General features: G+C 43.1%; 1 protein-coding gene across 1 annotated transcript; it reads right to left on the reverse strand.

The window, feature by feature from the left end:
- Window positions 1-1484: 1484 nt before the first annotated feature.
- Window positions 1485-14601, reverse strand: LOC126259628 (fucose mutarotase-like). The gene is made up of 4 exons (XM_049956549.1): window positions 14460-14601; window positions 9536-9675; window positions 5003-5181; window positions 1485-1696 (listed from the first exon to the last, which is right to left on the reverse strand). The coding sequence occupies exons 1-4, from the start codon at window positions 14542-14544 to the stop codon at window positions 1645-1647; spliced, it is 456 nt and encodes a 151-aa protein (XP_049812506.1). The 5' UTR covers window positions 14545-14601; the 3' UTR covers window positions 1485-1644.
- Window positions 14602-15397: the final 796 nt, after the last annotated feature.

Here is a 15397-nt window from a genome sequence, read left to right on the forward strand (position 1 = left end):
TCTCGGTCTTCCCCTTGGTCTCTTTCCTTCCAGTTTCATCTCGTGTATTCTCCTGGGTATCCTCTTCTCCTCCATCCTCTTAACGTGTCCATACCATATCAGCCTTAATTTCTCTATCTCCTCCTATAATGGTTTCACCTTCATGAACTCTCTGATCCTCTCATTTCTTAACCTGTCTATCTCTGTCACTCCAATACTGTTTCTCAAGAATTTCATCTCTCTTGATTGTACTTTGCTTTTCTCTCTTCCTTTCATAACCCAGTTTTCTGATGCATAAGTAAGGATCGGTACATAGTATGACCGGTATATAACCTTTTTACTGATTTGGGGTACATCCTTGTTCCATATCAGTCTTCTGACACTCTTCCGAAATGCTTCTACTTTTCTCCCCCGCTTGTTTATTTCTCTGTCATTTTTTCCAGCTTCCTGTATCAGGTATCCTATGTATTTGAAAATCTCCACTCTCCTCAATCGTTCCCCACCAATTGTTATTACAGTTGTTCCTCTCTCCTTCTTTCTTGTTGTGATCATCATCTTACTCTTACTTTCATCACCAAGAATAATCCTAATTAATTACATTTTTCCAGTAGTTCAAATTGCATGTTAGTGTGCACGTTTGTCTAGTGTTACAGCTAACAAGTGGTTTCTGTCTGGTCGGGTTAGTATCGACATTTTAGGCAAAGGTTGTCTGTTCAGAATATTATTTGTAACTATGAAATAGCATTGGGGTAGTTCACAATCATGTTTTAGACATCAGCGTGACAGATATGATATGGAAAATAACCTTGTGATTCCTGTAAATATTACACTTTTTGTGCTACTGACGTATTTTGCAGACATTGTAATCTTTTAATTAACATTGCGACACTTAACAAACATCATATATGTGGAAAATAATTAATCTGAGGCTTCGTTGTCTCTTACACCAAAAGTGGTATGCAGATCGAAGTATGAACGCTTGCATCAGTAGAGCGGTTGCTTTAATTTCGCATTTTCAAGTTCTTCAGAATACTACTTGAAGTGAATTTCATTTCAAGCAAAACGTGTCTCAAATTCATTAATTACATTGTGTAAGCAAAAATTGGTTTTTAAATATTTATGAAGAGCATTTTTCATACTCTTCTCATACTGCGCAGGAATGGCTATAGGTATACTTCTGATAATGACGAAGAGTTTACCTTTCATATCACAGACTGCACAATGACAATTGAAGCTTCTTAAGTAGTTAAAGAAAATTAGTCATAATCAAATCAGTAAAGCTAAATTTAGGTAACAATCGCTTAGCTTGACAGGTCGCTCACTGACACAATTCATGAAGAAATGCTGTACCTGGCTTTGTGATAAGAGGTTGAATTTCATTGTGTTGCTAGCGAACACCTCCCCTGACCACTAGCAAAGTAGGTCCGGCTGAGATACTGCACTCTAACTGTATCTTCAGATTCTCGTTCTATTTTACTTCATTTTTGTATTTATTTTTTCATACAGAAAAGTGACTATTATCTTTATTTATGGAACAGTGAATTACATATGCTATTTTTTCAAATGCAGATATGTAACAAAGAAAAATTTCACACAGCTTTAAAAAATGTACTGTGATGCTTTGGTGAAAAATTGTAACCAATATTCTTCACGACGTCCGGATGACTATGGTATTACGCCCATCTTCAGAATGATATTTCCATAGAGAGACGTCTCCCTGCAACAGAAACGGCGTAAGCTGCACTGTCAAAACTGTTACCTTAATATAGGCTACAATGCGAATGAGAGACACATGTACATACACTCAGATTTGCTTTCCTACATGTTTTATTTTAATGTTTCACACATGTTTAATATCAGTTTTATTTAGCGAAGTTTAGTTACAGCAATCCACAGCAAATTTTCACACTTTTACTGTTCAACGATCACTCGCAGCACACCAGATTAATGATTCAGTGAACGTAGACTGAGATATAAATAACTTTATAGAATTATTTGAGTAAATCACTCTAGAAGCAGAAGTTTACCAACAGCGTGATAAATAATTTAGTTTAGTGGACTTTCCGGACTGAAGTGTGCTTAAGCGTAAGGAGCTACCATCCTGTCTCCATTGCCTTATTTTCGATACTACCATTATGACAAAAACATAAAAATGATTTTATTGTTATTACGGGATGACAATTATTGAACTCAGTGAAATAAAATCGTCATATCTTCTGAAAAGTCAACGTCAGACGATCAAAATATAGGGTTGGCCGCGGGGTATGATGGGAATGAGTATGCGCCGTATGGTTTGATTTAGCGACGAAGCTCACTTGTATTTGGCTGGGTTCATCAATAAGCAAAACTGGCGCATTTGGGGGGACCGAGAATCCGCATTTCGCAATCGAGAAGGCCCTTCACCCTCAACACAAGCGACTCCTTTTTGTGGGACTGAATTAAAGACAAGGTGTAGAGCAATAACTCCAAAACCTTTACTGCGCTGTGTTGTGTGCAACGTCCAGTCACGGAACAATCCGTGTGATAGTCCTTGATGGCACAGTACATGAAGGTTTTTGAAGATGATTTCATCCGTATTAACCACAGTGACGTCCGCGGGTCGTTGTCTTGCGGTAGCGTTCTCGCTTCCCGCGCACGGGGTCCCGGGTTCGATTCCCGGCGGGGTCAGGGATTTTCTCTGCCTCGAGATGACTGGGTGTTGTGTGTCTTTCATCATCATTTCGTCCTCATTCACTCGCAAGTCACCGTAGTGGCGTTAAAGAACTTGTGGAGCGGCGACCGAACCGCCCCGCGAGGGGTCTCCCGGCCACCAATCCCAAATGCTCATTATTATTCATTATCCAAAGTGATCCTGATTTCGACAAGATGTGCTTCATGCAAAGCAGGAGACCTGGAGGAGCAATTTGGGGACCGCATTCAACCCCATCGGAGCAGGAGTCCTGGAGGATCACTTTGGGGACCGCATTCTGACTCAGGGGTATCCAGGGGCACGGGTCTCGATTGGCCGCCATATTCTCCGGATATTAACACATGCGACTCCTTTTTGTGGGACTGAATTAAAGACAAGGTGTACAGCAATAACCCCAAAACCATTACTGAGCTGAAAACAGCCATTCAGAAGGTCATCGACAGCTTCGATGTTCCGACACTTCAGCGGGTCATGCACAATATCGCTATTCGTCTGCGCCACATCATCGCCAATGATGGCAGGCATTTCGAACATGTCATAATCTAAATGCGAATATCTGCAGTGACGTTTACATGTTGAATAAAATGTGTGCGCGCCGTAGTTTGTAACTAATTTACGTATTTTTCGTATAGTTCAGTCATTGTCACCCTGTAGATATTGCTTCTGATGTGAAAGACAGGAAAAAATCAGTTAAGTCAAGCATTTTGATTTAGGTAACGCTAATGTGGAACACATAATAATCTATGGGCTCTGTGGTAAAGCTGCCTTATTAGCCAGTGTGCAGAACTGTACTCAGGAAGCCTCAGAGACTTACCTTATGTGGACCTTACGTGGAGACTAGAAATCTACTCTGTAGGAATCAGCATGGGTTTCGAAAAAGACGGTCGTGCGAAACCCAGCTCGCGCTATTCGTCCACGAGACTCAGAGGGCCATTGACACGGGTTCACAGGTAGATGCTGTGTTTCTTGACTTCTGCAAGGCGTTCGATACAGTTCCCCACAGACGTTTAATGAACAAAGTAAGAGCATATCGACTATCAGACCAATTGTGTCTTGTATTGAAGAGTTCCTAGATAACAGAACGCAGCATGTCATTCTCAATGGAGAGAAGTCTTCCGAAGTAAGAGTGATTTCAGGTGTGCCGCAGGGTAGTGTCATAGGACCGTTGCTATTCACAATATATATAAATAACCTTGTGGATGACATCGGAAGTTCACTGAGGCTTTTTGCAGATGATGCTGTGGTGTATCGAGAGGTTGTAACAATGGAAAATTGTACTGAAATGCAGGAGGATCTGCAGCGAATTGACGCATGGTGCAGGGTATGGCAATTGAATCTCAATGTAGACAAGTGTAACGTGCTGCGAATACATAGAAAGATGGATCCCTTATCATTTAGCTACAAAATAGCAGGTCAGCAACTGGAAGCAGTTAATTCCATAAATTATCTGGGAGTACGCACTAGGACTGATTTAAAATGGAATGATCATATAAAGTTGATCGCCGGTAAAGCAGATGCCAGACTGAGAATCATTGGAAGAATCCTAAGGAAATGCAATCCGAAAACAAAGGAAGTAGGTTACAGTACGCTTGTTCGCTCACTGCTTGAATACTGCTCAGCAGTGTGGGATCCGTACCAGATAGGGTTGATAGAAGAGATAGAGAAGATCCAATGGAGAGCAGCGCGCTTCGTTACAGGGTCATTTAGTAATCGCGAAAGCGTTACGGAGATGATAGATGAACTCCAGTGGAAGACTCTGCGGGAGAGATGCTCAGTAGCTCGGTACGGGCTTTTGTTAAAGTTTCGAGCACATACCTTCACCGATGAGTCAAGCAGTATATTGCTCCCTCCTACGTATATCTCGCGAAGAGACCATGAGGATAAAATCAGAGAGATTAGAGCCCACACAGAAGCATACCGACAATCCTTCTTTCCACGAACGATACGAGGCTGGAATAGAAGGGAGAACCGATAGAGGTACTCAGGGTACCCTCCGCCACACACCGTCAGGTGGCTTGCGGAGTATGGATGTAGATGTAGATGTAGACCATGGCGCACACCTGTATGTTTCTGTCGTGGAACTGGAGGCTTTATTCCTTGAATGGGAGCAGTAACAGTTCAGCTTCCAACACGTACCCTCTGCGAAACAAGGCGTTCGCCTTTGTGTTCCTCCCGTCCAAATGCAAGTGTTATTTCATGAGCAGGATCAGTACCTCGCCGCTTCCAAAGACTTACTCTGTATAGACTATGGTACACGCCTTTCTGTTCCTCTCATGCAACTAACAACATTATTTCTTGAGTACCAACAGTAAGCCACCGATTTCGAAGACTTACCCTGTGTGCACTACGGCGAACGCCTTTTTGGCTCTCTCGTAGAACTGGAAGCGTTCTTCTTCATGGAGCAGCGGTTCTTCGCCAGCCTTCTTTATCTCCTCACAGTACTTTTTCCAGACGGGCATGGTAGCGGGGAATCCTTTCTTCACATCATCTTCAACCACAGCCATAACGACAGCCTGCGTGCAGATAACATTTCTGCACTTTAAATGTACTGTACTCCGTGATATCACGGATGTTTCTGCGATTACTACATACTAACATTTGGGGAACGATTGTTACTCATGAACACTTGACAGACAACAATCAATGTTTCATACATTTCAAAACAGTATTCGAACAATGATTAACAGTTGTGGAGGATAAGGTGCTTACTGCAAGATGCTTTAACGATACGACTTCATATACAGTGATTTTTTTTTCATTACGTCATATTTACTACCGCCGCAGAGGAGGGAGCGTTGGTGGGGTCCTGGAAGGTTAGGCTCATGCAGCTGTTTTGAGAGTGAACCTTCAGCCCATGGAACTAACCCAGGCCTCTTGCTTAGCCGATATTCTGCAGTACAGCTTCCTGAGGTAAACAAACCAGTGGCATTCGCTTACGTCCTAGTCTGCCCCATATCTCTGACGGGCCAGGAGCAAAGAGGATCGCTCATTCCGTCTCCCGGAATCATCTGCTCACTGGCTACTGCGTTGAGATCTCTGCTGATACCTCAGAAGGTAGTTTCTGATTTGAATTACCATATACGACAGCAGGACAGTGCAATAATTAAGTCACAGACTTGAACGACGTCCTTTAAGAGTATCTTAAAGACATTTGTTTATGTTTGTAATCCTAGTTTAATTCGTGTATTACACGCGCTCGCATTCTTCAGCATTGTTCACGGAATCAATGACCATGCCTTTTTGCGTGTGTGAAGTGTCTACGGATATCATTAAATGTGAGCACTTAGCAGCAGCTATTGTTTTAAAAGCATAGTTGGGAGCACTCATAGAGAGAGCGATAGGAGAATGTCATTAATGACATGTCGGAATGAAAGCGTCTTCTCACACCACCCTGATAGTTATCATGTAACACAACTGTGTTTTATGACCGGGCTTGTAGCGTGGACCAAAAGCACGCGTTGGCAGACTACAATGATTGGCCTGTAGACCACGAAACTAAGCTCTTGTTCGTTTCAGTGTAGAACTGAACTGCGAACGGTACACTCCGCTTTAGCCTATGCAGAATGACAAGACGACGACCATCAATATTACAGGCGCTCTCCATAACGACATCGTAAATGGAAATTTCTCCGAGTGCACAATCATTTTTACACTTCAAATTCAGTAGAGTCAGAGTTTCACTATTTGTTCTCTGTCTACTGACCAGTTCCACGTAAGTAGGAGCTGCGACTGCAACAATTACCTTGAGTTATATTATTCAGCACACTATCGCCGTGGGTTAATAAGGTATGTAATGACCGTTCATGTCGGGTTGCCAGAAAAAACGGAAAACCATCTGAGCATGAATATTAGGTGTAAGCCTTGTTAATTAGATACGTACAGTGTAAGCCACTTTCGTCAGTCCATTAAGAGGTCATACGCATCGAGAGACCTCAGATTTCACGCTCACTGATTGCGAATTAGAGGTAAAAAGCGACGCAGTCACGTACCATCGGTAAGCGAACACCCCAAAATGCATGTAGAGATCCTCAAATTTCAGGTAGAGTCCCAAACCGAGAAGAGTTGCGGACAGAGAAGAGTTCCAGACAGAGTAGAGTTCCAGAAAACAGCCTCGGATGATTAACTGCATTCAGCAGACACTGTGTGAGTGACTATTATACACAATGAAGGTTGCACTTCAGGAAGGACTCGCAAAGCTCGCCTGTACGTAGCTCTCTGGCGTTATTGGATTCCAACTTATGAGTACATTTGTCTTCTTATACCTATGTCTGTAAGTGAATGTCACTGTGATGTGTACCTGAATCTACGGGTTCCATTACAGTAGTCCAATCTGGCATTTACGTGGTTCGTGGTCTGTAGCGCTATCAGCAACACAGAATCTGGCACGTTCATGGTTCGTGGTCTGTAGTACCATACGTTACTGCGTGTACCCGAATCCTAATAACGTCTGTTCTGGTAACTGCTCGCAGAATCTAGTAAGCCTCACCTATGTTTCACATTTACCGAAGTTATAAATTAATTACACTGTGCCGGCCGCGGTGGCCGTGCGGTTCTAGCGCTGCAGTCCGGAACCGCGGGGCTGCTACGGTCGCAGGTTCGAATCCTGCCTCGGGCATGGATGTGTGTGGTGTCCTTAGGTTAGTTAGGTTTAAGTAGTTCTAAGTTCTAGGGGACTGATGACCTAAGATGTTAAGTCCCATAGTGCTCAGAGCCATTCGAACATAATTACACTGTAGGAAATACTATAAACAGCTACACGATTTTTAGAATGGTTCAAATGGCTCTGAGCACTATGGGACTTAACATCTGAGGTCGTCAGTCCCCTAGAACTTAGAACTAGTTAAACCTAACTAACCTAAGGACATCACACACATCCATGCCCGAGGCAGGATTCGAACCTGCGACCGTATCCGTCGCGCCGTTCCAGACTGAAGGGCCTAGAACCGCTCGGTCACCCCGGGCGGCCACGATTTTTAGAAATGATACTTTGTACCGTTATTAGTTTGGTCCGGAGCCCACCGCCAGACGGTAGCGTTGATTTCTTGGCAAGTTTTACATTTGTGTCTAAAATATAACGAAGTTTTAGTGATTTGCAAACTATTTCAAGACGTAAATGTAGAAACTTTTGTAACTATTTAATCACAAATGCTTTGTTATATCTTAGGACACAAAGGTAAACCTTGGCAAGAAATCAACGCTACCATCTGGTGTTGGGTTCAGGCCCGGAACCACCAACGGTATAATTAAACCATTTCTAAAAATCATGTAGCTGGTTGCAGTATTTCCTACAGCGTAATTTACGAAAACATCTGTCGCGTTCTCTAACCGTAATAGATAAAATAATGTAATAAACTAGTGTCTATGCTCCTCTGTATGTTCATTGCAAAGACGTCAAGAAGCAACAGAAAGCAGACCAGTAAACCAGTTTCACTTCGCTATCATTGTGCACCAAGAAACGGATGACCTAAAACTCGGCGTCACCTCTAATCTCACAGTTAGCTTCCAAGTAAGTATGTTGTGGCCCCACCTCGGGCTATGAAAAATAAGAAGTGGGGATATTAAAAAAAACAATGTCTCTGAGCACTATGGGACAACATCTGTGGTCATCAGTCCCCTAGAGCTTAGAACTACTTAAACCTAACTAATCTAAGGACAACAGACACATCCTGGCCCGAGGCAGGATTCGAACCTGTGACAGCAGCGGTCGCACGGTTCCAGACTGAAGCGCCTAGAACCGCTCGGCCACAGCGGCCGGCGAGGAGATTCACCACATAGTCGGTGATGAAACGAATACGTAAGGAAACACTGACCGGAAAGAGGATGGCACAGAAGAGAAAAACGACGTCTTGGAAGATTCAAGAAATATCCTAATCCGAGAGTCTAAGAGGTCCTGGCAATTCCTCGATTACTTAATTGGAAGATGAAGGTCGACGATTGCAAAGACACAGATATTATCTAGTTAATCAATACGTTATATATATACTGGCATACAACGTGACTGGCTCTAATGGTTCAAATGGCTCTGAGCACCATGGGACTTAACATCTATGGTCATCAGTCCCCAACGTGACTGGCCTGAGATCAACGTCTATTTGAAAATGACATGACATGTACTCTTACACATGCAGTAGACCTACGAGTCTCTTACTTCCTCCAGTCAATGTACGACCTTCAAAGAAAAACTGTGTTAATGTGACACTTTACGAATTATTCTCATTTCAAATTGCGTGTACTGTCTATAACTGCATTCCCCTGCCGAATTGTCCCTATTCAGGAGTACCACAAAAGTACTAAAAAAAAAAACCAGTTGGCTGTTGGATTATTAAAGTCTCCCCCAATGATGACAGTATGAATATGGGTCTTACGTATTAGTGAACTTAGGTTTTCTGTGAAGTTTTCGGTTACAAAAAAAAAATAAATAAATAAATAAAAAATGGCTCTGAGCACTATGCGACTTAACTTCTGAGGTCAGCAGTCGCCTAGAACTTAAAACTAATTAAATCTAACCAACCTAAGGACATCACACACATCCATGCCCGAGGCAGGATTCGAACCTGCGACCGTAGCGGTCACCCGGTTCCAGACTGTAGCGCCTAGAACCGCACGGCCACTCCGGCCGGATTTTCGGTTACATCTGTGGATGAATCTGGCGGTAGATAGAAGGATCCGATTACAAATTTATGCCAACCCTTCACAATCTGTATTGCCCAGACAATATCGCATTCAGTTTGCAACAACTCCTGTTAAACCGCCGAAGTATATTTACAATTGTTGTACACACACACATGTAGGATTTCGGTATGGTAGATCTGTTTGAAGTTACCAAAGAAGAGGATTAGTGTTCATGGGAACGGAACATGGGCTCACCCTGTAGGGCACATGGTGGTCCAGAGGCATCAGCTGCAGGACGGCTGCCAGCAGCTGCGGGATCTCGTGGCCGTCGGCTCGAACTTCGCGGGGACCCTGGCGGCAGATATGGCTGGTGGGAAAATTGGCGTCTGCGAACACTGTAATGAATAAAAGTCACCATACAGCACTGAACCGGTAGGCGCAATCGGGACTGCCAGACTAAGACCTGTTTCTACTCAAGACCTAACTGGTCACAGAGAGCTATACTAAACGAAAATACCCTCTAACAAGGAGACGTCCCCAGCGGTGCAATCGACTTTTTTACTTTTATTAGGTTAACATCTCAGGTATCACACACTGGAGCCATTCACCTGGGTAGGCTCTCGTTTACAAGTAGCTGACGAAAAAAATGGGAATTTTGTGTGTCATTCAAGAGCTTTAAAAAACGTCCGTTATAGAGTCTGGTTGCGTGGTGGATTGGATAGAGTAAGAACTTCCTTTGCAGGCGATTACGGGTTCCAATCTTGTCAGGGGCAGTAAGTTTGTTTCATTGTTAAATCTTTATCGGAATGACTTAGACTATTTTTGTTCAATTAATCGATTTAAATGTAATCTTTTAAATTCCATATTAATCATAATATCAACTTCTTCATTTGCTCTCATTTTTCTTCCTATCATGCTTTCTTCAACTGAAATCTTTGTTCATGTGTTTTAATTAATTTCATGTATTAATTTCGATTTAATTTCTTTTGCTTTATCACCTTGTTTTTCCGTCCACGTTATTGCGTTCATTATATCTATTTGACTTTTTGCTTGAATTTTGTTTAACTTATTAATCCGTCTCTCATTGAAACTTTAACTGTGTTATTTTGGCCATAGTGCAATAGGTATTCAGGTTATGTTTTAAATGTTTGTATGGCGATGACTGTGCAAAAAAATTGCACATCTGGCAACAAAAGCCGCACGGGATTAGCCGAGCGGTCTTGGGCGCTGCAGTCATGGACTGTGCGGCTGGTCCCGGCAGAGGTTCGATTCCTCACTCGGACATGGGTGTGTGTGTTTGTCCTTAGGATAATTTAGGTTATGTAGTGTGTAAGCTTAGGGACTGATGACCTTATCAGTTAAGCCCCATAAGATTTCACACACATTTGAACATTTTGGGAACAAAGTTCTTACGCGGATTAAAATGATATGACGAAGGAATAGAAATAAAAATTACTTTTGAACCAAGTAATTGAATAAAAATTATAATCGAAGTCATTTTGATAAAGATTAAAAATGAAAAGAATTATGTATGTGATGGGAATCGTATCAACAAACTCCTACATGCGAAGCTGTTATCCTACCCCTTACACCACAATTCCAGGCTACAGAGAGGGACTATTTTAATTCTGTTATGTAGCACACAAAATTCCGAATATCTTTTTTCGTCATTTACTCGCTAACGAGGGACCACCAGGGTGAATGCCTGCAGTGTGTGATACCTGAGATCTTAACCTACATCACTGTGTTGATAGTTTCAAAAAGTCTATCACACCGCTGGGAACTCTCCTTGCAAGACAAAAAGATGACGCACCATCTCAGTTAACCGAATGGGACGGAAATCGGTACATTTGATCTACGTGCACAGACAAATAAATGATTTGTTTCCGAAAACTGGATGGTTTATTCAACAGAAAGAGCTTGACAAAGTTGAAAAAGGGTGTTTATCGACTTCTGGCCCTTAGTTAAGCATTTACTCGGCTTGACATTGATTCACAGAGTAATTATATGTCCTCCTGAGGAATATAGTGCCAAATTCTGTCTAATTGGCGGTTTAGATCGTCAAAATACCGATCTGTTTCGAGGGCCCTGCCCACGATGCTCCAAACGTTCTGATTTCGGCAGGGATCCGGCGACTTTCATGGCTAGGGGGTTTGGCAAGCACGAAGACGAGCTGAAGAAACTCTCGCCATATGCGACCCTGTATTACGACTGGCCATCGGTAACCGACTCACGATTCATCGCATTCACTTCCCATCGTTCATTACGTGAGTTGTTGCCAACAGTCGTTGATACCGTTAGGTTCACTTTTACATTGTACAGGAAAGGAATTAAATCTGCCGAGGTGAAATGAACAGATGTCGCTCGACCTGATCAATGAACAGTCAGTGATACTAAATAATAACAGTGACAACCGATCAGATACGTTGAAACTTCTTTGTATTGAATGTGCAGTGACAACCGAACTTTTGCACCAGAATGGGACGCAAACCCACAACAGTATTATTCCTACATACCTCGTGCTAGAAATATCAATGACAGCGAAAGTTTCAGTCAGTCTTTGAGGCATGCTTCGTTTTAGTCATGGTCTGCCACAAAATTTCGTTGTTAAATATCTCATACAATTACTGCCAAATGTAGAAAGCTTTCATAATGTGCATAGTAAGAGGCATATTCTTGGGTTAAAGGTTTAACTTTAGAACCTGTATATATGTCAGCAGTCAGCATAATTTTGCGTACAGAAATTACCCAGAGTATATTAATCTAGTATATGAGAATGAAATCACATAGCGATTTCCACCAAACTTTACATGTTGAGTCAAACGTTTTCGAAACTACTTTTCGGTCACACTCTTTATAAAACCAAGAAAGGAAAACAGTCCAGCGCTTACTAAATTTTCACTGTTCGCACAGTACAACTTCAGCCTCAGGCAGGACGTTTTAATCTTTATTTCTTTACTACCGACTCTGTTCGCAACATATGTCACTGAATGCACCTACAAATGTCTTTGTACGACACTCACTTCAGGAGGTATGACGTCATAAACACTGAGGAATCGACACGATTTTATTCTATTATCGGCGCCACTGTACGGTTGTTTAAAGGACGACTATAAATCTAACTTCATGTGTTGTAAATGTGGTTTATTTGTTTGGTTCTACACAAACTCATCGTTAGTTAACAGAATGGACGAAAGCAAGGAAATAACCCACGGTATGTAGGGTGTCCGTAGAAGAATGTCCCAGTTATAAATTGTAACAGTACAACTGCAAGTGTCGTAGAGTTGGTTTAAGGTCACAATTAGAAGAGTAACAGAAACAGTTTTGGATTAGATGTGAACGAGTATTGCTTTGTTGTTCTCCCGCTTGCAGCGCCACATGTCACATAGCCAAAATGGCGACTCCTGGGTGTAAAACGTTTTGTGTTCTGCAGTTTCCTAAGAGTGAATCTTTAATTTCAGTTCAACGTGAATTTCTGTTTAAAGTTTCATTGTGTGCCCCCCCCCCCCCCCGCTCCCCCCTCCTTGCGCATTTTCATAGAAGCAACTGAAATCCTTGTGACTGATTATTTACTCAACAGGGGAACGGACTTCCAGCTGTGCGAGACATTGGTGCCAGTACTAAGCTCCATCAAAGCAGGACCTGACATCGGCACGGGAGAAGCAACAGGAACGGCGGGCGGAAGACAACTGAGACTCCCCCCCCCCCGCCTCACTGCAGCTGCACCCCACCCCCCGCCCCTTCCTTCAAACCCCTCCCCCACACACATGCACCCACCGGCCCACCCACCCACACACACGCACACACACACACACAACGGGGCAGGGCGCTGCTAGCGGCAACGACCAAACTCTGGACCGCCAGGTATAAATACTGCCAGCACGCAGCAAACACTTCATTGTGCCAGCACCACCTGCTGATGGCGGAACGGTTGTTCGCCGAAATATCGTGGACCTTCGACGACTGGATCCGGCAGTACTCCCGAGAACCGTCGACAGAAGATACTTTTTATCCATTACATTCGTATTGTAAAAGGTTATTCTTTTTTCCATTGCTGTGCTACTGTATCCGACCACTTTTGCTACTGTACATGTCCAATGGTCTAATAATGAATTTTAGTTTGGGGCAGTCTGATACCCCCCCCCCCCTCTCCCGACTCCACCATTTAGTATACTGTGTTATTTTTTTTTAGCACAAACTTAACCAAAGTGCGAGAATTATTCGCTTTTAGGTTGGATGTATGCCATATAACTGAAGATACATATATTCAACGTTAGTAAGCAACACTAGGTTAATCTATTTTAGTTTGATGTGTGATTTGTTGTAACTAACCTAAATTAAATGCTTAAAACACTTCATTGCAATGTGGACATTCTTTATGGACACTGTGTACTTGGGAACTATTGTGAAACTAATAAAACCTACATAATTAGGGTTCTGCGTCTTCTACCATAAAGGTTTTACTTAACGCATTAGCTCATTTATAATCAGACGTCTAAAGTTGTTTTAAACATTGCAGCTGGATTATTTAAGAAATTGCGGTTTGGGGATAACTGACAGTTTCTCACACATTGGAGCGGGTTCACCCACCCAGTTGCAAGGGAAACCGCAGTGTGACGTTGCGTACCAAGCAGGGTGTTACCTGACTGATTTTACAGACATAAAGCTTTCGTCACAGGGATCATGATGATGATGATGATGATGATGTTTCGTTTGTGGGGCGCTCAACTGCGCAGTTATCAGCGACCGTACAAATTCCCAACCTTTGCTCAGTCCACCGTCATCACTTTCATGAATGATGATCAAATGATGAAGACAACACGAACACCCAGTCATCTCGAGGCAGGCGAAAATCCCTGACCACGTCGGGAATCGAACCCGGGTCCCCACGCTCGTGAAGCGAGAACGCGACCGCGAGACCACGAGCTGCGGACGTTGTGAGAGGGAAAAGTGATACTAAGTGCCACAAAAATAACGGCAGGATGAACCGTTCTCTCACTTTCAAACAACACGAACGAAAAAAGACGCGGCAGCTACGTCGTTTTGCGTGTGGTTTCGTGCAATCAATCCTGTGGGACACCTGCGTTATCTTCTTGTGACGCCAGTGCCCATACCTTTACCTTAAGGAAACTGCGATGTAGCCGTGAAGATATTATGATAATAAGAGTACGTGACTTACCTATTTCATCTCCGTGGCCCATGCAGGCTAGGACATGTAGAAGTTCAGGAGATATAATGGTGGGAATTCCCTTAAGCCGTCCCATTGCGGTGTGTCGCGCAACCGCTCCTGTCCTAACGCAACTAACTCAGGTCGCCTTCAGACGACCTTCTCAGCGTATCAGCAGCCAAGGAGCGTCTCACAGACATTCCACTCCGGCCAGGCAGAGTTTAGCTTGCGCTACTGCAGCCGGCCGAGGTCGAGTATCAGAGACAGCCGGCCGTCAGTGATCTTGCCGACAGCAACTGTGTTATGTGTGCAGCGCTACCGAATGCGAAACAACTCTAAAGCCTGGCTAACACCGGAGTGAAAGAGAGTTTCTTTCAGGTGTAAACGGTAAGTGAGCGAGCAGCATTCCGTCTTGTTGGGTTCGCTTCACTGGTGCTCGCGCATGTTCTGTTGGTTGTCGGTCTTTTGTTGAACCATCCACGGAAGTTTGCGTTCTCTTCATTTCCGCTGTACAGGGAACAATCGTCTCCTGTTTTGCGTGTGAACTATGAACTAGTTTTCTGACTGTTGCTTTAACGAGGGAGTGGTGTGAAGTGAATCTAATGTTGGTGATAGAAGAATGTGGACGTCGTAGGTGCTTCTGAGGTCCAAAAAATCCGAAGGACAAATACTGGACAGAAATAAATATGACTGACAGAAAATTGCCAAAGCACTCGAAGGTCATACTGGAGACGTGAAAGAGACGATAGTTCATTACATGCTCCATCACCACGGGACAGAGTGAATAAGCGCAAGCTTGGTATTTTCTTTTATTAAAAAGAAACAGCACAGTACATTTCCTTGAAAGTAAACTAAAACGATTATGTATATATTATGTTTATTAAAACTGAAAATATTCGAAAGACCTGACCATTCGCATTGCTTACGTCTGTGGTGACTATAATTGTACA

Source organism: Schistocerca nitens, chromosome 5 (genome assembly GCF_023898315.1).
Source record: "Schistocerca nitens isolate TAMUIC-IGC-003100 chromosome 5, iqSchNite1.1, whole genome shotgun sequence".
In the NCBI taxonomy this organism is placed as follows: Eukaryota; Metazoa; Arthropoda; class Insecta; order Orthoptera; family Acrididae; genus Schistocerca; species Schistocerca nitens.

Coding starts and splice junctions, on each gene's coding strand:
- LOC126259628 (XM_049956549.1), bottom strand. CDS start 14,544: ATGGGACGGCTTAAGGGAATTCCCACCATTATATCTCCTGAACTTCTA. Junction 9,676..14,459: donor GGGCCACGGAGATGAAATAG/GTAAGTCACGTA, acceptor TATTCATTACAG/TGTTCGCAGACGCCAATTTT. Junction 5,182..9,535: donor ACCACCATGTGCCCTACAGG/GTGAGCCCATGT, acceptor ATCTGCACGCAG/GCTGTCGTTATGGCTGTGGT.